The 24,228-nt window shown below is 43.6% G+C and overlaps 2 protein-coding genes across 2 annotated transcripts in view; one reads left to right on the forward strand and one right to left on the reverse strand.

Annotated features, from left to right (window-relative positions):
* Positions 1-1,236: 1,236 nt before the first annotated feature.
* LOC307234022 (protein C1orf43 homolog) lies at positions 1,237-6,845 on the reverse strand. Its single transcript, XM_080005564.1, has 8 exons — positions 6,715-6,845; positions 6,358-6,593; positions 5,261-5,362; positions 4,919-5,027; positions 4,775-4,828; positions 2,151-2,317; positions 1,769-1,827; positions 1,237-1,627 (listed from the first exon to the last, which is right to left on the reverse strand). Exons 2-8 carry the CDS (start codon positions 6,487-6,489, stop codon positions 1,420-1,422), a joined length of 831 nt encoding a protein of 276 aa, XP_079861690.1. The 5' UTR covers positions 6,490-6,593; positions 6,715-6,845; the 3' UTR covers positions 1,237-1,419.
* Positions 6,846-10,316: 3,471 nt separating this feature from the next.
* ubap2l (ubiquitin associated protein 2-like) overlaps positions 10,317-24,228 on the forward strand; it is a gene marked incomplete at its 5' end in the record, with an annotated part of 29,782 nt that continues 15,870 nt past the window's right edge. Inside the window, 15 exon segments of the mRNA XM_080000391.1 lie at positions 10,317-10,400; positions 10,586-10,663; positions 10,979-11,089; positions 11,604-11,740; positions 11,742-11,776; positions 14,235-14,351; positions 14,558-14,603; positions 16,467-16,511; positions 17,816-17,922; positions 18,624-18,683; positions 18,780-18,832; positions 19,305-19,390; positions 19,686-19,863; positions 21,166-21,367; positions 23,302-23,624. Coding sequence (XP_079856517.1) covers positions 10,317-10,400; positions 10,586-10,663; positions 10,979-11,089; positions 11,604-11,740; positions 11,742-11,776; positions 14,235-14,351; positions 14,558-14,603; positions 16,467-16,511; positions 17,816-17,922; positions 18,624-18,683; positions 18,780-18,832; positions 19,305-19,390; positions 19,686-19,863; positions 21,166-21,367; positions 23,302-23,624 — 1,662 coding nt within the window.

The following is a 24,228-nucleotide window of genomic DNA, read 5'->3' on the forward strand; positions in this document are numbered from 1 at the left end:
AGCCTCTGGATCACCGAAATTCTGGATCATCACCCCCACCCCACCCCCACCACCACTTGAGACCTCCGCATCCCGAGAGACGCGTCCATGAAAACTGAGACGTGCGACGCGGCTCATCCCGGGGGCCAGTCCTCCTGACGGGACGTGTGGGTTTTTCCAGGGAGCCAGATGGGGGGGCCACCGAGGGAGGGAATGCAGAGCATGCGTCTCCGCTGGAGCAGACCCAGGGGGATCACCGCCACGGGACCCGCTGAGCTTCATGCCCGGCAGCCGCGTGGCAGAGGGAGCTGTCGCCACCCTGTGGGGCGTGACACTGCGGAGAAGAGCTGTCAGTACCCCCCCGCCCTTCGTTGTGAGAGCCGCGCTCCCATTTCGGCCGAGTTCAATTCCACACAAGGAGCTGGGAGGGAAGAGGGGAGCACTTTTTCCCAGTTTATGGAGGAACCCAGACTCGAAAGGTGCGTAACCTGTGTCTTCGTCTGTAGCGCCGCTTCCTCCACGGAGCGAGCCCAGAATAGCACAAGCAAGAATATTGCGTCATCAGTTGCAGTGTATGTAATGTTCATGCCTTAATACACATACAGACACACACACACACACACACACACACACACACACACAGTTTTCCACATTCAGTGTTCCTCCAGTGGAACCAACACGTCCCTGTTTTGTTGTTTCACCCACATTTTGAAAGTTTTAAACATCTGTTTCTGTTAGTAGTTAGTAAACGCTGAGTGATCTAAACATATAAGAGTAGAGTTGAAGCAGAATAGGATTTCAGAATTTGTTTCGGAAAGATTACACATGTAGAAATTGTAGAGCAATTGCATTTGCACACTGTACAGCCACATCGCTGTCCTTTCAATGGCATGGCTTGTTTTTTTTGTGCTGCAATTAATCTAAGAAAGTTTAGTACACTTAGACACTGCAATTCACTATGAATAACCTCTAATACTCAATGTACTGTGCAACCACATTGCTGCGTGCATTGTCCAAATAAATGTTATTTTATTCTGTCTTAAGTACTTGTTTCTCTTTTCCTGTTTACGCCTTTGGCGGGCACGATACTTATGATCGGAAATCGAACGCTTTGTTCCTGAGATAACCACTGCTACCTAGTGGAGATATTGCACACACTTGTTGAGGAGTTTAACAGTTTTATATCAAAACACAAGCACATAACAAAACAACATACAAATGCAATAAGTTACAACGCTTCATATAAATATAGCTTACTTTCAGTCTCAGTGGCTCAAAAGACACATTTTCAAGTCCAGTAAGAAAATATAACGCCCCCTCTTACAATTGTCATTGCGAACATGTTGTTTCCATTTCCAAGTCTTAATTTAAAGGCTCCAGTGTCAAGCCAATACGAAACACCAAGACAATCCGCTTGTGAGTCATTTTGGGGCTGGCCCCTCACAGGGTGCTCTCCAGGGTGTTGTAGTTGTCCTTGAAACTCTTGAGCTCCAGGAAGTGCTTGGGCCTCTTGCTGCGCTGGCTACCGGAGGGCAGGTAGGTCACCTGGATGGTGGAGGGAGGGCCGCACGCCGGGGAGCCCGTCAGGTCCTTAGCTGCGGACTGGTGGTGCTGGTCCAGGCTGGTGGAGCTGGAGTAGGCTTTCACCCTGAGGGAGGATGGGTGAGGTAAAACTTTATTAAACTTTATAAAAATAACTGTGCCGGTCAAGAGAGGGATTAAGAAGTAAGGCGGAGATAAAATATAAAGCCAATAAAATAGTACCACTATGCTAACTAGTAGCACTTACACATCAGCCAGTTCATTCAGAGCCTGTTGGTATTTCAGGAATTCAGCCTCCCCAAATACCTGCAACACAAAAGCCAGAGTCAAAGCGGCAACCAATGGAGACCAATAGTGATGATTATCGAGTTTGACATTTTTAAGTTCTATTCATTATTTATCTATATATTATTTTTTTATCTGTTTATTTTTTGCAGGATGCTTTTTCTTTCATTTTGTTTTTTCGTTTTTCCTCTTTATTAATGACTTTATTGATTTCCCACGTTATCTCAAAAGTTAGAAATAAAAAATGATCAATCAATAAATCAATCAATAAGTCTAAAAGTAGACCAAAACAATAAACAAAAGAAAAATAAAACCTAAAAATGTCAAAAGTAAAGGACCCACACCCCGGTGCCGTGGCGGGCGTTGTCGTATCCTTCTAGCAGGCGGTCGATGAGGGCGCTGCGGCTGCTCTTAATCAGTGAGTGCGAGTTCCTCAATTCCAGCAGCCACATGCGGAAACTGCGGCCCGTGAAGGCGCTGGGGCTTCGGCTGATCTCCTGCAGCGGGATACCTGAGGGAGAGGAAGTTTCAATTTGGTTAAAACAACAAAACACCAAAAGCAAAACAAAACAATTTCAATGACTGCCGTGGATGGACAGCTAGGTTTATGCAACATCCAAGAGCAGGATCTGAATCTAAATGGGAGCAGGAAATAATCCTCAAGTGTCTTCAACCCCGGAGCCGTGAAAATATTTCAAATTCCACTCCATAAATAATGGAAATGGAGCTCTTGTGTTGCAAGATCAAAATTGCAAGGCAGCACTAATTAATCCTGCTGATCAGTTTCAGACAGGATTGTAGCTCCAGAAGAACAAGTTTCACTCTGAAAGTGAAGACTATTTGTGGTGATGAAAGGGTCGACTCTTTTTTAAGATTTGGTTCTTGACGAGTGACTCAGTAAAAAGAGTCGTTCCATTTTTCCATTCTTTGTTCATTTGATTCAGTGGCTAGAATACGTAGGCATATTATAGAGCTATAGCATATTTGGCGGGTGTATGGAACCGAAATGTGATTTCTGTCCACAAAGTGTAAAAAAAGACATTATCATTGATAATGTTGCCACCAAAATTAAAATAATGTAATGGGGGACTACTGACACAAATTACAGTTTTCCCAGTTCCCGTGAATGCAGCATCACTTCCGACACAAATTACAGCTTTCCGAGTTCCCCTGAACACAGCATAACTTCCTGCTTTGGAGCGTATTCAACCTGAGAGCCCTGTCTGTGTCTTCTAACGTAATACCAGAGAAGTCCAAAACTCTTAAGATCTGGGAGATTCACACAAGTCACCCAAACGGACGTGAAAAAAGCGACATTCGGGTTGTTTGCGTCCCTGAACTTCACGATCCAATTGATTTTTAAGATCTGTGAAATTATAATTTTAAGGCCTAGAATTCAGATTATTAGATTATAGACTTTTTAAGGACCCGCGGAAACTCCGTTCTATAAATCTAAGATAAACAAGAAAAAAGAAAATTGGCTGATACAATAACCTAAATAAACTAGAAGACATATACCATATAACAGAGTACCCACGGGGTTCTCCAAGTTTAATTTGAGACTTTTTAAGACCACTTTAATGAATTGTAATGCCAACTTCATGGCCAAACTGGCAAAAGTATGAAGGATATAAGAGAAAATCAGTGTTGATTTTAAGCCCTAGAAATGAATTATTTACACAATATTTGAATTTAAATACTAGATGTAAATAAAACAGTCATAAATATATAACATGTAAATAGTAATAAAGAAATACAAAATACTGTAAACAAACTGTATATGTACTTCCTATACGTAGCATATTGGCCCCGATTAAAAGATTAAAGATAAAACTTTTTTTTCCCCTGGAAATATATGAAATATGTCTTATATTTGGTGTCTAGACTTTTAAATTTCAATATACGGTAGAATACTGAAAACGAAAACGTGTGCATAAGGAGTGTTTCAATCTGTTTCCGCACACACACAGTACAGTACAACTATGGAACAACGTTCATTGGGAACCCAAAATGTTCCCACAGGCTGATTTGAAAGAAGCGGGCGGGTCTTCTAGCTCCTGTGTTCCACTCAGTTGCACTCGCCATCGTGTGACTGACTCAGCTTGAGCTAAGCTTAGCATGTTGCTAACGGTTTTAGGGTGGAACTCATTTTTGTGAAATTTGGTTCCGCAGTACGTTCACACATAGGCTACCACGTACTCTCCGTTCGAGTGGATGCTGCATTATCATTATTTTGAAATAAAATGATTTTCTTTATTATAGTATACATAGTATTTTTGCAAAAATTTGTCATAATAAAACGGCAGGGTTGTCTGGTACAGTAATAACACATTTAGGTTTGTCATAACAAATACCAGGGAACACAAACCACCGAAATAAGGCCCCTGTTCTAGACCTCAACTAACGCTCCTAGGAAAACTGGCTTGATGCCCGGCGGCTAGCCGAGCGGTGCGTGAGGAACGCCATTGTTATGAACTCCGACCGGGGACCTCACGGTCAGAAACAACAACAAGGTGTCGTGTGCGGTTGAGGGGGACACTAAGGACGTGCGTATTGCCAGTGACGCACAAGAAGATTTAAATGCAACTTTGGGCGACAGAGACGGTGCATCTGCTCTGACCTCTCCACTCGAACATTTGACCTCTGGTAACCCGGAAGACACACCCACGTTGCTAAGGACGCGCCGGCGCTGTCGCCAAGCAGAGGGGCAAGCATTTAGTACGTAAATAAACAATAAAAAATAAAGACCTTTGTAAACAAAATTCAATACTTTTAAGGCCCTTTTTGGGAATGTTAAATTCAATGTTTTTTTTAATACTTTTAACCTTGCTGGTATCCTGAATAAGCAGACCATAAATTATATGACCACCACAAACACCGAAAAATCCAAAACAGGAATAGTCCGATTGACCAAATCGGACGAAGTAAAAACAAAAAGCAGTGACTGCGGTGGATGATAAGCTCTCACCTGAATCCCGAATGGCGTCCAGAGCCTTCATCCTGTACAGGTAGTTGTAGCAATCTAAAGGTCACAAGCACATTTGGTTAAGCCCCATCTGAAATGTCAAATCGGCATCTCGTCCTTTTTGTGGTTTTTTTGGGCTCCACTCACTGAGTGGAGGGGCGTGGCCGAGCCTGTCGTCCTGCTCCGACAGGAGGCGCGGCTCAAAGCGCAGCTCCTGGACCTTGGTGAGGCGCGAGTCGATCCGCTCCCTCAAACCCTGGATCAATGGACGCCCACACGCTGCTGGTTACAACCCCCCCAAATCACCCTGTCTCACTCTCATTCCCAATGACATTTACTGAGACAGGCAGACAGACAGATAGACGACAGACAGACAGACGGACAGAGAGAGAGAGCGAGAGAGAAATAGAATAGACAGACAGACAGACAGACAGACAGACAGACAGACAGACAGACAGATGTCGTGTCCAAAGTGAAAATATATTTTACCTTGGGTGCATTGTGCCCGATGGGGGCATGGGGTCCTCGTCGGGATCGAACGGCAAAACGCATGATCTGCCTCTTGGCAAAGATGAACAGCAGCACAAACACCTGGAAAACAAGGTTATTAAAGAGGAAAAACAAGGTCATTCAAGTGGTAATCCATCAGACAGGTCTGTGATGACTGAGTGAACCTCACAACCCGAGTCCCCGAATTCCATTTCACACCGCCATGTTTTTAATCCAGCGTCCGCGTTCACCCTCATCTTGGCGGGTCGTCTTCAAGACGTTGTTAAATTCAAGCGTTCGAGCACAGGCATGTTTTAAACGGAGAACACACACTTCGGCCCTCCAATGTGGAGTCCCTCAATTAAAACGCAACAGGCTGAAGAATTATGGATGTCGTTTGGTATGTATGATGGTCTCATATATATATATATATATATATATATATGCTGCTATACTTTGGGTTTCATCTGTGTGCAAACTGCCCAAGGTGCAAACCAATTTCAGTGCAAACTGCCAATAAAGTTGTATCGGATCATGCAAATCAATGAAGAGATCAAAAATGAAATGAAATAAGAACAACATCTATGTACATATCTATAAATAGCAGGTAACCTGCAGTAGCACTATGCTAACTCATGAACCCACTATGCACAGGTTATGGCAGTTACGTTGAAGTATAAGAATAGTAAACAGCAGCCGTGTTTAGCAGCAATATGCAGTGATTATTACATGACACGGTGTCATTTTGGAGACGCTTTTCTCCAAAGCGATGTGTAATAATAAGGTTATTAGTGCTAAATAAGGAAACCAGTGCCCTGCATTCATTCCCATCTGTTCTTTATTGTGAATGTTCAATTTACTGAGCACAACAAGCTACGTGCCTGATCTTACCAGCAAAGGCGGACACAACAATGTACTGCACGGCATCACGTGCGTAACACAAACGCAATGACTGGCGTGTGTGAAAGCGGGCGGGGCGCGGTGGCAGCGCAACAAATATCGGATGAATAGCAATACACCACTGTGATTTTCTGAAACAAATGAATCTGATGGATTACAACTTTAATATTGCGCCCGTCTAACCACCGGCTACTCACCAGGCTTCCGTAAGCCATGACCAGAACCACATTGACTCCGGAGAGCGGTGACGACTCGGCCATGTTAGCCTTTCTTTGGCTCCTGTGCGTATAGCGGCGGTGAAAGAGAGATGATTCTTCCGTGGAAACCATGAACGCATCAAATCAGCAGGCCCTGCGGGGGGGGCTGCACAGCCTCCATTTGGGAAGCGACGCAGGACAAGTGCGCCCGGCCGTAATGACGTTGTGGCGAGAGACTGAAAAGAGACGTCGCGTTACCGTAATGACATTGTAGCGGGACACCGAAAAGAGACGTCATATCGCCGTCGTGACGTCGTTTCGGAACACTCCAACGCGCCTTCACATTGCCGTACTTACGTTATTTCTGGACACCAAGAAGCGCCTTCGTGTTACCGCAATGACGCTGATAGGGGACACTCAAAATCGCCTTCATATTACCGTCAGACGTTGTTCCGGGACAAAAGCGCCTCCGCGTTACCGTAAGGACGTTGTTTCTGGACACTCAAAAAGCGCCTTCTAATTACCGCCAAACGATGTAGCGTGACGTTGGAAAACAACTCCCTCTTACCGCAATAACGTTGTAGCGGGACAGTCAAAAAGCGACTTCCTATTATCGTAATAACGTCGTATAAGACAAAAGCTGCGCGAGTAGTCGTGTCGCTTCATCACGGGAGGGCAAATGACGTTCAATTAACAATCAAACGATTAATATGAGCTTTGAGTACAGATTTTCGCCTTCGAGTTGAGAATATTTAGATGGATATTGTTTTATATTCCCATTTTTTTACGCTGTTATTGCAGTGTTTCTCAGCTGTTTTGTTCCCTGCCACGGCACGCTCAACAGACCACGAGCCTCTCAACCGAAAACAAACGTCACAAAACGTCACAAACATGTATAACTGTTCTTTTTTCATGCGGCAGTTCAGCGTTAAAGTTGTTCTGAAGGACGCAGACTATCCTGCCTGGAGCCGATGACCTAGAATAGCTTGGAAATATTGCAAACTTCAGTAAGATAATTATATTTTCCATTATTATTATTATTATTATTATTATTATTATTATTATTATTAGGTGGAATATGAAACATTTACACGGCACTAGCAAGCTTTCCTGACACAGTGGTTGAAAAACTGAATTTTTGCAATCTCCCTCCTGGTGGTGTATCTAATCATCAAATCTAAAATCTGAAGAAACTGCAATATGCACATGGTTCAGTTAGATTGCTGCTGTAATGTGCACCGTGTTCTGCATTTAACTGATATGAGAATTTATTGTAATTTCTTATTATTATTATTTGACTCCAACGAATAACACTGGTGCGTGGATCGTAGCCATCACATGTACATTTGTAATACATGTGTAATACATGTGTAATACATGTGTAGTACATGTGTAGTACATCTGTAATAGATGTGTAGTACATGTGGAATACATGTGGAATACATGTGTATTACATGTATTTTACATGTGCAGTACATGTGTAATACAAGTGTAACACATGTGGAATACATGTGTGATACATGTGTATTACATCTGTAATACATGTGTAGTACATGTGCAGTACATGTGTAATACATGTGTAGTACATGTATATTACATGTGCATTACATGTATATTACAGGTATATTACATGCATTTTAGATTTATATCACATGTGTAGTACATGTGTAGTATATGTGTAGCACATGCATAATACGTGTTTTTTTACATGTATTACACATGTATATCACATGTAATATATTACATGTGTAACACATATGTAGTACATGCGTAATCCATGTATGTAATATACATGTATATTACATGTTTATCACATGTAGTCCACACGTAATTGAACGCCGCGTGGTCACGTGTCTCGGGTCCGCGTTCCTCCAGGCGCCCTGCGGACCACGTGACGGACTCTCCGCGGTGCAGAGTGGAGCAGGTAACGTCCGCCTCCCTCTCTGCTGCTGTCGGTGCGCGGCGGCTCGCTGCATCTCCAAGTTAGTTGTGTTAACTTGAGACTCGGTGACCGCGTCCCGACCCCGATCCGACGCGGACATCGACCACGGCGGTCACTCGGTTGGTTGTATTGCCGATTATCTTACACCCGAGTCGCGCTGCTGGTCAGTATCGCCTCCTTATTTATTTTCCTGTTCGGGGCCTTGGGGCGGCCTTGCGCCTCGGTCTGGCTTTGCCACAGCCCCGGACAGCTGCTTCGATTGTCGATTCCGTTCGGGGTGGTTGGGACTCCACGAGCTAACGAGCGAACCGCTCTCCGTAACCAGTTCGCCGAGTTAACGCGGCTCACGTTAGCGCGTTAGCGGCTTACGCTGCTGATCGCACCGACTTACATTTCGTGCTATCCGGCTATCAAAGCTAAGGCGCTAGCGTGCTAAGCTAACGTAGCCCCACCGCCGCCATGAGGTGAGGCTCCGGCAGCGGAAGCCCACCGACACTTCGGGGCTGGACTTTCCCCCCCCTCCAGTGTTAGCAGCTAGCACGCTGACCATGTGGCTGCTCGGCGGCGGCGGTGTTTCCCCTGGGCCGTGGCCGGAGGAATATCCTCGGGCTCGTAAACAAGGATTTACGTAACCAGCTCCAGATTATAAGCGTCCGACGCGGATATTCAAACACAAGAGTGCCCGTCCAGTCACCGTTTTAGCCGGTTCGATACGCTTGGCCGGTCAACGTGTTAGTCGGGTCGACACCGTGTTCGTCGGTCCGATACTCTGATCCAGTCATCGTGTTAGGCGGTTCCACTCTGGTTTCATTCTTAAAACGTGCGTCGTACCATGCACACGTATCTTTTTCCTGAATGGATTTAGGCCCAAAACAAGTTGTGGGTTTCAGCTGTCATCCCTCCTTAGAGATCCCTTTAAGTGTGTGTGTGTGTGTGTGTGTGTGTGTGTGTGTGTGTGTGTGTGTGTGTGTATTGCATTACATTACACTACACTACACTTCACTCAGTGTGCACTTTATTAGGCACCTCTGTACAATTCAATATAATCCAATACACCAGCTCAGCCATGAATCCTACATTTATGACGTTTATAACAGTTTTCGTTGACATCGAGTCTGAAATGTGTAAATTAAATTATATTTTCATGACTCAGGTCGTAGTTAAACATGGTGTTGTATTGAACTACATTATATTGAGAGTTGTTTCTAAATGGCCTCCCTATTGACATACATGAGGGGGTCAGAATATTAGAAAACCTCTTAGTACAACACCACCACTTACTATGACCTCGATGCTATAATATATAAATGAATTAACACGTCTTCTATGACAGTGTCAAAAACCCCTGAACATGATAGGCAACATTTATGGCTGAGCGGATGTATTTATTATATTAGACTGTACAGGTGTATGTAATATAGTGAACACTGAGTGTATATGAAAGGGACCCTCGTCACAAACCAGACTAGTGACGATTGGATAAAATGTCCACCATGTTTTTAAATGGTTAATTATAATGCTGGCACCCTGTGGCTCAATACCCGTGTTTAACTTTTGAAAACTAAATCTAGGCCTTGTTCACGGCAGTTGCCCATTCCACGCCCCCCCCCCCCCCCCAGTGTGGCCTGGAAGATGGAACTGTGCCGTAACAAAATGAAACAGAAATCCACCCGTCGCATTCTGAGCGGAAGGACCTTTCACGTGGCGTTTTGGGCTGTTTTTTATTGCGGTGTTTATCGGTGAATTTTGTTTGTGGTACTGAACCTTACATTTAAAAATTCCTCTTACCAATTTGGAATTAAAAAAAATAAATAATAATCCATGTATTTTCCAACACTGGAGCCTCAGATGCCATGCTACCCCATTGTCTCCCCAGATACTGTCTTTTAATCCAGTTTTGTTCCCTTTTTTTTTGCACTGGAGCACGGGATACATCTATAGTTGGAGTAACCCGGGTCCAATTTCCCCTCCACAGATTTTTTTCCTTTGTAAATACTGTTATTTGTATATACTGTAAATGATGACGTCCGTGGGCGGAACCCGAGCTCGGGGCAGTTGGGAGCAGACACAAGGCCAGACACAGCACAAGCAGAGGCCCCAGGTAACTGCCGGTTCAAGAGTTTATCAACCCGTGTCACTAATGTATGTTTTGATTGACCCGATTCTTTTTCTCCGACAACTTTATTTCAAAGCATTTCAGTTATGTGTTCGAACACAATGTTTACTCAGAATTAATTTGAATAAGCTTTTATGTATGCTTGAGATTCCAACTCTCCACTGTGACAGGCCACTGCTGAGCAGATCCGACTTGCACAGATGATTTCCGACCACAATGATGCTGACTTTGAAGCAAAGGTCAAGCAGGTGAGGAAAGGCCGCCGCCCTTTTGTACTTTTAGTTTAGTGCTGAAGTTTTTGTCTTAACTTCGTACTCCATCGGAAACCCACCCGAACCCCGACTCACAAAAATGTAAGACGGACGGATTCTTCTGTTGGATGTGGGAGACTGTTTATTAATTGCACAGCTGGGGGCCATTATGAGCATGTGGTGATTCAGAAAGTTTCAGAGGGTTGTGTTATTTGGGTTGTTTTCTTTGAGTTTTTGGCCTTTGCGTGTACACACACACACACACACACACAAACTGTCTGTGTGAATAACTGTCTTATCTCTCCACTGTAGCTGATTGACATCACAGGCAAGGACCAGGATGAGTCTATGATCGCACTGCATGACTGCAACGGGGACGTCAACAGAGCCATCAATGTGCTACTGGAGGGCAGCCCAGATACTGTGAGTATAGGCTTTGTGTGCGGGCAGCGCCCCCCGAACAAACTTACACTGTGTTGGAGGACTGGGCATCGCGCACTGCCAGGGTCACATTTTGTTTGAATATACGCACACACACACACACACACACACACACACACACACACACACACACACACGGGTGTGTATGATTCATTTGTATGTCAGAAGTATCAGACATGACATGCTAAACTGCTGAAATAAGCTAGTATGCGAGCACTGCACACTCCGCTGGCATAAATATCCCATAATGCGCTTCAACACGTCATTAGGACAGCTGTAGATGGCGGGTCTACGGCTGTCGGAATACGACTAAAATTGTCCGTCCTAAAAGGCATCTATCTTTTTACTTGTGTACCAAAGTACGAAGATGTGGTTCATCCCTTCTGGGCGCGGTGCCTGACGTGTTTTTTTATTTTTGTTATTTATTTCCTCTTCCTGTGGTGAGAATATTTGGGTGTATGCATCCAAGCTTGTCCTGTCTTCTGCTCTTCCCCAGGACTCCTGGGAAATGGTGGGGAAAAAGAAAGGTGTGTCGGGCCAGAAGGAGACCTGCCAGGTGGAGGCCGGAGAGGAAGGAAAGGAGAACAGGGATAAAGGAGGAGAGAGGGATGTGGCACGGCGTCGAGGCGGGGCCCCGCGCAGGCCGTGGAGCCAGTCGGGGGCGAGAGTGTGAGTGTTGGTCTGTTTATTTTATATATATATATATATATATATATATATATATATATATATATATATATATATATATATATATTATTATTCTTTTTTTTTTTTGGCCCACCGAGCTCAGCATCATAGCGCGTGCAAAGCGGCTCGCCATCAAGCTCCATATCGCTGGCTGCGGTCTTGTATGGTGGCCATTTTAACGTTTAATACAAAGGAAGAACGAGTCTCTAGTACTTATATTTTAGTTACTAGTTAAAATGAATTACGTACTCGTACTTATTTATCACCTATTCAAATTTAGAGGGAACCCTAGACCCTAGCCAATCCACCCTAGAAGCTGTTTGAGTTTTTTTCCCCCATTTGTCTTTAATTACTTTTCAGATGTTACATGTTGACAAACTACTGACAGTTTGTGTGAACTGAATGTTATCGATTGTGAAAACGTTTACACCCCGCCTCTTATCTGATTGGCTAAGTGACCATAATGTGATATTGACGAACGCCGCTGCTGTTTGGCTCGAGTCGCAGGGGAGAGGAAAGTGGTGGGTGGAGGTTTCGGAGCAACGATGGGGCATGGCACCGAAATCTGTGTTGTGATTCAGTTCGGTGGACACAATTGATAGTAGTGCTTCCGGGTTTCAGTCTCCAACCCTGCGCAAGATGATTAAAACATCCCCCAGAGGAGAGGCTATTTAGACTTAAATTATGTAAAAGTTGCTGGACTTTCCAGTGATCAAAAAGGGACCTGTGGTTCTGTAACCCCTCCCTCTCCTTTCACTCACTCCACATCCACTTATGCGCAGCAGTTGTTATTATCCCCCGAGGCAGAACGCTGCATTACTGAGGAGAAATGGGAAGTGAGGGAGTAATAATCAAGCATAAAAATGTGAACTTATGTTAACACAAACCGTGATCGATCGGCTGGTTTTCAGCTTGAACGGCCATGACCAGTGAGCGACCGATCGGGGTTCGATATAAACCTTAAAAAAAATATTTTTATGTAACGTAGTTGACACTCAAAAAGAGCAAATGTCTGCTGTTTGGAAGAACTTAAAGGTAAAAACAAAGACGATTCAGTAAATTATCACCTGACAAACTTCCAAAATTGTGGAGACTGACATCTACCGATGTCACTAGAGCGGCGCATCTGCTCTGGTTGTTCCTAGTGCACAACTCTGCTGGTGATGAAAGGCTCAACTCTTATTTGAGACTCGGTTCTTGACGAGTCACTCAGTAAAACCAGTCAATACAGTTGGTTTAACCAGTGAACGAGAGTGAGAAGAGACGGCCATTTATTTTTTATATATATATAATTCATATTTTTGCAAGGATTGCATTTTTTTTTCTTTTTAATTGCAAGTACCATATAAATATAAAAGAAAGTTATTTTCACTTTAAGTGAAACGTTCATTTGAAGTTTGAACTGGACATTTCCATGTTATGTTTTGTCCATCTGCTCCATGTTGTATTTTATTGGAAGTCAGGGACAGTTTCATGTTCTATTATTGTTCCATAGTGAATAATGAACAATAATAAACACAATGTCCAAATCAGCAATCTCACTATTATGAGAACTGAAAGTTGCAGTGGTAGTCCGTAGGTGCAGTTGTCCTATCACATGCCCGTCTTCAGATGACATGATGTATTTATCATTGACCTACTACAGATATACCCAATGAGACCAAATGGTAAGAAAATGTTAGTTCTCCCATCATGGATATACACTCAGAATTATCGGACGATAATGTAAACGTTATTTTAATAGTCAATGTATTATTATGAACATACAAGTGAGTGAAAATTGGACAAAATGGGAATCGGCAGGTCAGATTGAAAATAAATAAATAAATAAATAAATAATAATAATAAATAAAATAAAAAAATCATTAATCGGCCAAGAAAACTGGAATCGGTGCATCTCTTGCTGAACATTTAACTTTACGAGATGATGCATTTCAAGGTGTTAATCCTTATGAGCTCAATATGTAGTCAGCTGTAGTAGCTCGCTTAAGGGGTGATTTGCTTTGTCACGACTATCGTGTGAATAACAGGATTTATTTAACTGCAGTAACTCAAACACCACTGTGACTCCTTGTTACACTGTCGTGGTACTCAAAATACTTTCCTAGGTTGGCAGCTCTGCATTACGAGTAGTTTTGGGCTTTCGGTGACATGAGTGGCCACTGTGGGCATAATAACTGGCAGTTCCATTACCTCTTGTCACGAGTGCCCTGGACTTATGGAATGTATAGATAAGGAAGAAGTGTAGTGGTAAATATGAGATTTATAGCAATGAAGTGACATATCATTCAGCATTTACTATGTATTTTATGCTGGCTATTTTCTCATTTTCTAATGTTGATTATTTAGATGGCCAAATAAAATCCATGTGTGTTTCCAATACTGGAATTTATTTCATTTAGCCCCCCCCCCCCCCCCCCCCAATCACATTTTCGTTTAGTCCGTGGTCAGGAGAATGGCCTGGATGCAGGCAAGGCTGCTGGAATAGCAGGTCGAGGCGCAGAGCGAGGTGCAGAGCGAGGCAGACGGGGAAGAGGCAGAGGAAGAGGAACTGTTGGTGAGTAACTTTATGACCACCGGGGGTTTGAGAATGATGCAGCTTCGACACTATGATTCTCCCTCCCTTTTTGACCCAGTGGAAGCTGTGAAAAGTAACTTCCTTTTGACCGGTTAAGATGTGAATCCTTAAAAGGGGGGTTATTATTTCTAATGTGGTAACTACTCTTGGCGGAATCTGAACTAGTTCTTCTCCTGTCTGCTCAGGAGCATCTGCGAGGCGGGGAGGCAGGTTCTCAGCACAAGGCATGGGGTAAGGAAACACTTGGATTACCCTAAAACCCAACAGCCTTTTGTTGGTCTCTCACCGGTTGCCATGGTCACAAGGGAGCAGGAGCCTGGCCCATTGTCTCCCTTTTTCAATTCAAGGCAGACACAACACGGGCCAATAAAATGAAACCGCGTGGGTCGCACGCAGTATCTTTATATAACCAGACTCTTCAGGGAGTTGAAGGGGAATACATAGAGAACCGTTTAATATTCTTTGGGTTATCCAATTGGTTTACTTTTAACATTTCTGCTGTCTGGCCCTGGCGAGCAGTGATATTTAAAGTTCTCGTGGTGATATCAGGCGTTTGTGCAGTACGCTGTTGGTGTTATCTGGTCTCGTGTGTGATGACGGAGGGAGTGCTTCTTCCCGCTTCCCTCATTGGGATGTCAGTCAGAGCACGTTTCCTAAATGTAGTGAAATCATTTATCCGTTAAAACTGTTTGAAATTGAGATTTTGCCTCATGGCTATCTAAATCAAATAATTATTTGGGCAACACTGAAGAAATGGATGTGCTGCACAGGACTGAAAATGGCATCCTCGGGTGAAAAGGGCGCTTGTCAATTTTGTCGCTGGGCCAAATATTAAGTGTGTGTGTGTGTGTGTGTGTACTAATTTAGTCGTGTTTAAATGGTGTTTTAATGTTACTTCTCACCTATTTGGCACACCGTTCCTGTAAGTAAACGAGACTGATCACATCAGTTTGAGGCGCATTGTGCATTTGTTTAGTTTCAAAAAAGAAACAATAGTTACCACCCCTAGTAACTAACCTGATCAAATTGATCATGTCCTAACACATGACGATCTGGGGTTATACACAACGACCATTAAGGTCTCTGCCCATTAAACCGATTAAGGTGTGTGACCTCACACTAAGACAGCAGCTTTACCTCTTTGTTTCCAGTAACTGGTACCTTGTACTAATGCTCTTGACACAGTGCCAAAACCGCTTGTATATTTACTAACAACCTTTACCGACCACTGAAACCATAGAAGTTAATACAGGACACATTGAAATGGTCAAACCAAACAATTCAATGACCATAGGGGTTCTTCGCAAAGACTTGGTTTTAAACTAAAGTGCTGTTTAACATCTACTATGTATATGAAATGGAACAATTTGCATTTGAAAATGAATGAGCTAAAATGCAGAATACTCTCTGAAAGGACACAACAAATGATTGAGCACGTCTCTTTCCATGACGTCCTGCCTAGTCTAATGATAAAAGGTGGTAGGTCGTTGAAAATACAACTAGCTGATGAAGGTCAGAGAGGAAGAGGGGGGGAATTAATACATTTGTTGCTTAACAGCGAGTTGCCCAGCTGCCGTCTGTGTGTTTGTGCTTTTGTTGAATTTGGCTTCCTTGGGATGTAACGATCCAGTTTGAGCGAACGCTTCCTGGCTTGACTTGCATTGTAGGTGGACTGAAGAGTAATTTGAGTTTGTGCGCAACCTATTAAAAGTAGAGGGGCTTGTTGTTTTGGAATGAGTGGCTTTTGGAGCCCGAGTGTTGTATTCAATGTGTCTCTACCCAGGCTGTACAATAAACCAACATGGTTGAGTTTTATCATTTTTTTTTTGTTTTTTTTTTTCCCTCCCTAGGCAATCTAACACATAGCAAAGTGGCACCACACTCTTGAGTGCAGTGTTCAGATACTGTGTGTTTTGGAACATGCACAGTACTGTATAAAGTGACTTGTCTATTCTTTCTGATATTGCATTAATTGATTTTTTATTATTATCTTTTTTTTTATTTTTATTTTTATTTTTTAGAGAATCCACACGGTCTATTCTCAACAATCCCCTTGTTTTGCTGCTTATAATGAATGCTATTTTTCCTCTAAAGCCAGATTGATAAAGAGCCCAGATATGATTTTGCAGGAGATCAGAGGTGAGTGCACTGCCACTGGTGTCTCAGTGTGTGAATCTTACTTTTAGTGTGGGGGTTTCTGACTGCCAAAAATGAGATGGAAGGATGTTAGTGTTCTTTGCCATGCTAGAGAGAAGCAAACAGCCTAGTGAGATGACCTGTCTCTTAACCTTGGGGATTTAACATGTTGGCACAAGTCTCTCAGCTGTCGGGATTTGCATATGGAATACTCAAAATTACAAACAAATACAAAAAAAAACTGCCAAAAGGAACCACCAGAATGCTTTGTTCAGTGCTCGCCGCGTGGTAGTCTGAAAGCAAGTAGAGCTGTTCAGTAAATGATTTTGTTGCAGCTATCTCAGTTACCCATGGATGCACCAGATTAGTCAAAGCTGTATGTTTTACCATCGGCCGCAGGTAGAAAGACGACTCGGCCAATGTTCCTTCCTGTTTCTGGTTGTTCTTCTAAAAAACCTTCCACTGAACACGCTCGCGCCTTTTGCAGTGACTGCAATGCCACAATGTACCGTTAACTTCCTCTTCCTGCTGCAAAGCTCACTTTCGTCTATGGTTCTGTTCTATGCGTCGGCGATGGCATGAGGGGAACTATTCCACCTTTGGGAGATGTGGTTTAATTTTGGGATGCACGTGCACTGAAATAATGTATGCACTTAAAGTACCACAAAAAAAACACTCCTGTTAAAATATATTATTTCCATCGGTGAGATTCTTGAGTGCTGGATAAGGAGCTTCTACGCATAGGCCCTGTTCACACGTATATGGATATTGTTTTAGAATGTATTTTCTCTGCTTGTTGGCCTCCAGTCTGCATGAAAACAGCGATTTTGGAACTGAAAACTAGGCTTTGGGAAAACGTCTTCCAGGGTGGAGAATTTTTTTTTGGGAAAACGCTGACGTCAGGACGTCGACCTGCGTCAGGAACTGGCGCCCGTTGCGTTGGTCTCCGTGTCTCCATCAAAAGCTCTTATGTCTCTCCATCTCAGGAATGGCATCCATGCATTGGCAGTAGGTGGCATATTTATGTAAATAATTTTTGCGTTCTCCTGTAGACAGAGATAAAAAAAAAAAAAAAAAACTTTTTAAACAGGTAGAAAAATGCGTTTTCAAAAATATCCATGTGCGCGTGGATGCGGCCTTACTCTTAGAACCTTAACTTTTAGTGGGAAGCTGCAACATGGAAGCTAGAACTGGCTGTGTGTCCTCAATGCTGGGTACAGCGCTAACGTCTACTCCCGTATATGTTGCTGTTGTCAGGAGGTGGGTACAGTCATTAACAAGTAAGTCCTGTTGTTGACTTTTTCCAGAACTTTCAATCCTGCCGACTACGCTGAACCAGCGCAGACGGAGGGGAGCTATGGAGGGGGCAACACCTGGAATAACACTGGGGGCGTCGAGCCAGAGGAAGGAGCCAGTAAGTTCAATGACGAGCAGAAGCGGAAGTAAATGTGCGCGTTTCGCGCGCTTATGTTTTTCGACGACTCAAAAGTTGAGATTTTGATGTTCATGGTGGCTGACGAGTTCTCAACTTCTCATGTGACAGACGGTTCCTTCTTGGGGTTGGGTTGGCATTCAGCCTCACCGGTCTTTGCATGTCATCTGGTGATATCAATGTCATCTCGGAGCAGTCCTTTTCTTAAAAGGACCTCCGGGGGGAAGCCCCTCTTGAGTTTTGCCTGAGTACGTTGGTGTCCATACAGGATGTTGTAGCTTGTCTTCCCACCGGCTACGGGGAAAGTTAAATGTATCAGTGACTGCTGAGTTTGTGTTCACTGTGAGTCAAGGAGTCATCAGGGATCCCGGGCCTCTTTTTCTAAAAGGGTTTTTTAGTCCCGAGTCACGTCACGTTTCCTGGTTTCACTGCTCAGGTTGTTTCCAGTTTGGACTCATAACACTGCTAATAGAGCCCCGCCCCCAGCCACATGATTGTTCAAAACATGCAGGAAGTGAAAGAAAGTAAAGCGCCCCCATACCACACTTTTTTTTCATCCCCACTCCGATCAGACTTGTGGAAAAAGTGTGATTTGTGAGACGAATATCGATGTGATTTAATTTGCGTGGAGTTCCTTTGCGTTTTCTTGTGCCCTCACTGTCCTTCCTCTCGTTGATTTTCAGGGCTGGAGTACACCACAGGAGACGCGCCCAACTACCAACCCAAATTTGACTCTGCTCCTGGTAAGGAAATTATTAATATTTTTTAATCCTGTATTCAGTTTGAAGCTGGGTAGGCTCAAGATATTTGTATTGAACTATTTTCTTTTTGATTTGTAGGTGCCTGGAGGACTGCTACGGAGGAATGGGGCACAGAGGACTGGAATGAGGATGTGAGTGTCAATAAGCTAGAGAGAAGATTTATATTTATTAGAGCCCAAAATGATTGCAGTTTGGATGTTGTGCGGTATGGTCAAAATGTGGAACAAACCCATAATTCATATTCTGAGCTACGCCTGTGATTACCTTGCTACGGTCAAGTCATGTGTGATGGGCGTGTGGAGATTGTAGACGTGCAAAACTAGGCTTCAGTTTGCAAATTGGCCAGTTATAGGTAAAAAAAAAAAAAAATGAATAAAATGATGAGAGCTGAAAGTTGAAATGATATAGTTAGTTATGGATAACCAGCCTGTCCTTATTCTGAGCTCAAGCTGAAGCTCTGATGCAGCCCGTGCTCTTTGCTGGTGAATATAGGCCATAAAGTGTCCTTGATTTTCAGTGGGTCGCGTGAACTTGACCCAATTGGGTTCCTGTCACTCCTCTTCCCTTCTCTAAATTTTTCTTTTCTCTTACCCCCATTGGAAGTTGTCAGAGACGAAGATATTCACAGCGTCCAGTGTCGCCTCCATGCCGCTCCCTCAGGAGAATGTAACCATCACTAAAGGACAAAGGTAAGTTGACATGCTTGTCATACTAATAATACACACAACAACTTGCTTTAGGATGTAAAATTGAGCAAAACAACTCATCATAACCCATTTGTAAAACAAATCCATTTTTTCTAAAACTTGAAAGGATGAGGTCTATAAGAATTTAGCTTTATTCACAACCTGTGTAATGTAATAAATATCTTGGCTCAAAAGATTGTTCCAATTGTGTGTATTTGGATGGTGATTATTCATCGTTTGTTGGTTTTGAAGTTATGTCACCGTCGGTTGTTGATGCTCTCCCATTGCCTCCCTCTAGGATTGACCTGGCTGTGTTGCTGGGGAAGACTCCGCCCTCGTCCTCAGAGACGGAGAGCGCCCCCATGGAGGCCGGCCAACCCCCCTCCCTCTCCCAATCGCTGGTGTTCAGCAACTCCAAGCAAGGGGTGCCGCTGTCCCAAACGCCCTCCAGTGCTGCTTACACCCAGCACAGCATGGTGAGCCTTCATCTCAGTGGTATTGGACATTTATATAAACGGGTGTGCAAAAGGCTTTGTTTTGATTGCTATGGAGATGTGGGAAATACGCACTGCATATCGGTATTGATGCCTAGTGGCAAGGGATGCACCGACCCGACTTTTTCCAGTCCCGATAGCGATACCTGGGCTTTGGGTATCGGCGATTCGACAGAGTACCAATCCGTTACCAGCGTTAAATGAATAATCTGTATTCCTGTTAAGAAGATTAATTTAATGTGTAAGGCAACATCAGGCTTGACTTAAACATGTCTTTCTTCTTTGTAAAACAAAATGTAACAAATACATATATAAATTTACCGAATTGCTATTTATGATTAAAATAATAACTTGGTAAAAAATCTTCAAAATTAACAGGAAATACAATTCAAGTGTGAAGCTTTTAATGCAGCAACAAATTGGTCAGGAATTAAGATTCCAGTATAAAACTGCTTTAAACGAGAACAAATTGTAAACATGGAATCACAATTAAGAAAAAATCCCGCCCACATTCTCACGGCCTTGTGGCAATTGCCCCGCGGCCCGGTGCTTGGGAACCTCTACATTGGGGAAAATTGCAATCATAAATGTAAACAAAAAAACAAGCTGCTTGTCAGGTTTTCGTCCAGCAACCGATTTTTTTTAAAACAAGCCCAAAAATACGCAACCCGCTTAATACATTTTAATTTTTTTGTGTAGCCCTGGAGGAGAAAAGCGTTGTGGCACGTCTCAGCCGATATGCACTTTGCACAAGGTTACCGGGAATATTTCTCTCTAATGTGCATTAACTGTGCAACAAACTGGATGAACTTATATTGAACTTTATTGTTCATCAGATCCAAGCCAATCGAGCCAAAACATTTATAATCAGTTATTAATTGTTATCCTTCCTTGGAACACTTTTGGTAGGTATTAACTACTGCAACATCCCACAAGACGTTTTGGAGATGCTCTACCCCGTTGTCTAGCCATCACAATTTATCCCTTGTCAAAGTGGCTCAGGTCCTTACGCTTGCCCATTTTTCCTGCTTCCAACACTTCAACTTCAAGAACTGACTGTTCACTTGTTGCCTAATATATCCCACCCCTTGACAGATGCCATTGGAACGAGATGAGCAATGTTATTCACTTCACCTGTCACTTGTTTTACTTATTAATTTAATTATTTAATAGCCTCCTCATGATGCTCTCTTTACTGCCTTTTATTTTAAAAACCTTACTTGTTACTCATGATATAACTCTGGCAATGTCATTACAGTTTTTATATTGTCTCTGATGTTGCAGGTTAGCATGCTGAGCAAGGGCTTTGGGGACGTTGGGGGACCAAAAGGAGGTAGTACAGGGACCACGACTGGATCCCAGTTCCTGGAGCAGTATAAGACGGCCCAGGCGCTGGCCCAGCTGGCGGCTCAGCACTCTCAGAGTGGACCTCCAAACACAGCCCCTTCCTCTTGGGAAACCAGTGCTACCGCAATGGGGCAGTACGGTGAGAGCCTACACCAAATTGTCTGTCTGCGATATTTCATTCATCCCAGTCTCTGGTTAAATTCTGGGTCGACCCCTGTTAAAACAATTGTGGCTCCACAGCGAGCTCTCTATGCATACTGATTTGTTGGAGGCAGTCTGACATATATTATTTAGGCTTCTTGGAAATGTGTGAGGGAAGTGCAAATCATTTACCTGCAATTTTTGAGGCAGTGAAAGATATGCAAACATTTACATTTACATTTACATTACATTTAGTCATTTAGCAGACGCTTTTATCCAAAGCGACTTACAATTGTTCAAACACCGACGGACGCAGCCATCAGGAGCAATTAGGGGTTAAGTGTCTTGCTCAAGGACACTACAGCATGCTAGCAGGAGGAGCCTGGGATCCAACCAGCAACCTTTAGATTACTAGACCACCAGCTCTACCGCCTGAGCTACCATCCCCAAAGCTCTGATATGAACACTGGACGTAAATCAAATCATAAATATTAGTTCAGAAGGAATGATTTTTCCCTCATTAAGCAGCCAGTATACTTCAGTCGAAGAAACACCTGTGCGAAAAGCAACTGCTTGAGAACTTGTCCCTGTACCTACGCCGTTCAGCCACAACATTAAAACCACTTGCCTGATTGTGTAGGGCCCCAGAACAACTCTTGACCCGCCTCAACAATGTTTAGGTAGGTGGTACGTGTCAAAGTAACCGGGACCCAAGGTTTCCCAGCAGAACATTTACCATGACCCTGTCGCCGGTTCACCGGTTGTCCTTCCTTGGACCACTTTTGGTAGGTACTAACCACTGCATACAGGGAACACCCCACAAGACCTGCCCTTTTGGAGATGCTCTGACCCAGTCGTCCAGCCATCACAATTTGGCCCTTGTCAAAGTGGCCCAGATCCTTACGCTTGCCCATTTTTCCTGCTTCCAACACTTCAACTTCAAGAACTGACTGTACCCTTTATGCCTAATATATCCCACCCCTTGACAGGCGCCAGTGGAACAAGATGAGCAATGTTATTCACTTCACCTGTCAGTGGTTTTAATGTTGTGGCTGATCTGTGTAAATGTTACTGAATGCGAAGTGGATGCAACAATGGAGTGGGGAAAAAATGAACCAGAAAAGAAAGTTGTGGTCTACCCTCTGCCTTTTTTTTAATCTCATTGCAAGCAACCATGTGGTATTTGGACTACCTTATTGACCGGAATAATATAAGATGGATTTTTTTTCCTGCAAATACGCCTGAAAAATGGGATCGTCTTATATTTTCGGCGTCTAGACTTCTAAATTTCAATGTACAGTAGAATAATAAAAAACAAAACGTGTGCATTAGGCGTGTTTCAATTTGTTTCCGCACACACACCCTATAACTGTGGAACAACGCCCACACCCTATCCTCGTCCAATCCATCACTCGCTCCCCGTTGCGGTCGTAGTTCACTGGGAACCCAAAATGTTACCACACGGCTGATTTGAAAGAAGCGGGTGGGTCTTCTAGCTCCTGTGTGTCCCACTCATTTGCACTCGCCATCGTGTGACTGACTCAGTCAGACGTGCAGCTTAGCATGTTGCTAACGATTTTCGGGTAGAACTCGTGCCTGTGAAATTTGATTCCGGATTATATTCTACACGTATTCTCCATACGACTGGATGCTGGGTTATCATTATTTTGAAATAAAATGATTCTTTATAAAAATAAGATAGGTTTTTCACGTTGTATTTTTGCAAAAATGAGTTGAAAAATCGTCTTATATTCGGTTCGATATGGTAATTTAAAGATGGGGTGAGGTCAGTAAATAGTTCCGAAGACTCTCAATGCTTCCTACATATACTACTAATGAAGGGAGAGGTCAATATGTAGTTTGAGATCATTTGATGCTCAATGCGGAGTCTGTTGCTTTTCTGATTCTGGTCCTCTCTTCCTCATGGCGTAGATGTGAAGACTCAGCCAGAGTCTGCTGTGCACAGCCCCTTCACCAAGCGCCAGCCCTACCAGACCGCCACCTCAGCCTCCTCCATGCTGGATGCCTTTCTACAGGACAAGGGCCTGCCTCCTTCCGCCTCCTTGTCCCAACAGACGGCACCTTCGCCCCACGCGGTGCCTCCGCCCGCGTCATCCCTTCCAAAAATGACCATGGTCCCTTCCCTTGGCCAGCAGGGTTCTCCAGGTTCCTCAGACACCCAGGGCTCTAGTCCACTGCCGCTGCAGCAGCACAAACTAAAGCAGCAGAAGAAGAGAACCTCCCTCACCACCAAGGTAACCTTGAATGTATTTAGTATTTCCAATATCAACTTCTTAAAGGGAAACTGTGGTGTGTTGTTGTGGTTTAAATTTTAATTTAATTTTTTTATTTTTACATGGGGCTGTACCCCTATCGTTATTGCTGTGATTTTTATTATTATTACTATTCTCCTTGGCATTTTTCGGGCTAAAGGTGTCTGGAACACGACAATCCCTGAACCCACGGACATGGTTGAGGTCTGGTTAGAACCGGGACCTCTTAGACATCTCGTGGTTCAAGTTTGACCCATATCGGTCTATAGTTGGAGCAGGAATTAGTGAAAAACTGACAAATCTACCGTAAGTAGCACAACGTTGGCGCATCGCCGATATGCCAATGTTATAAAACTTCCGGTTGGGTGGTGGTGCATGATGAGTTTGTGGAGCGAAGCTCTTTGTGAAATCGTCATCCAATTCGTTATGTATGTGACGGTTGTGCCTCTGGAGGCCATTGCATCTTGCATGGTGTAGACTCCATCAGTCTGTGTTGGTGGAGGAAAACTGCATGTGACCGTGTGTGTCCTCTTACCTGCTTGATTTCTGTGAGGCTTTTCCTTTGTATTTTTTCCTTTGTATATTT

The sequence above is a fragment of the Zeus faber genome (genome assembly GCF_960531495.2).
Source record: "Zeus faber genome assembly, chromosome: 1".
Classification (NCBI taxonomy): Eukaryota; Metazoa; Chordata; class Actinopteri; order Zeiformes; family Zeidae; genus Zeus; species Zeus faber.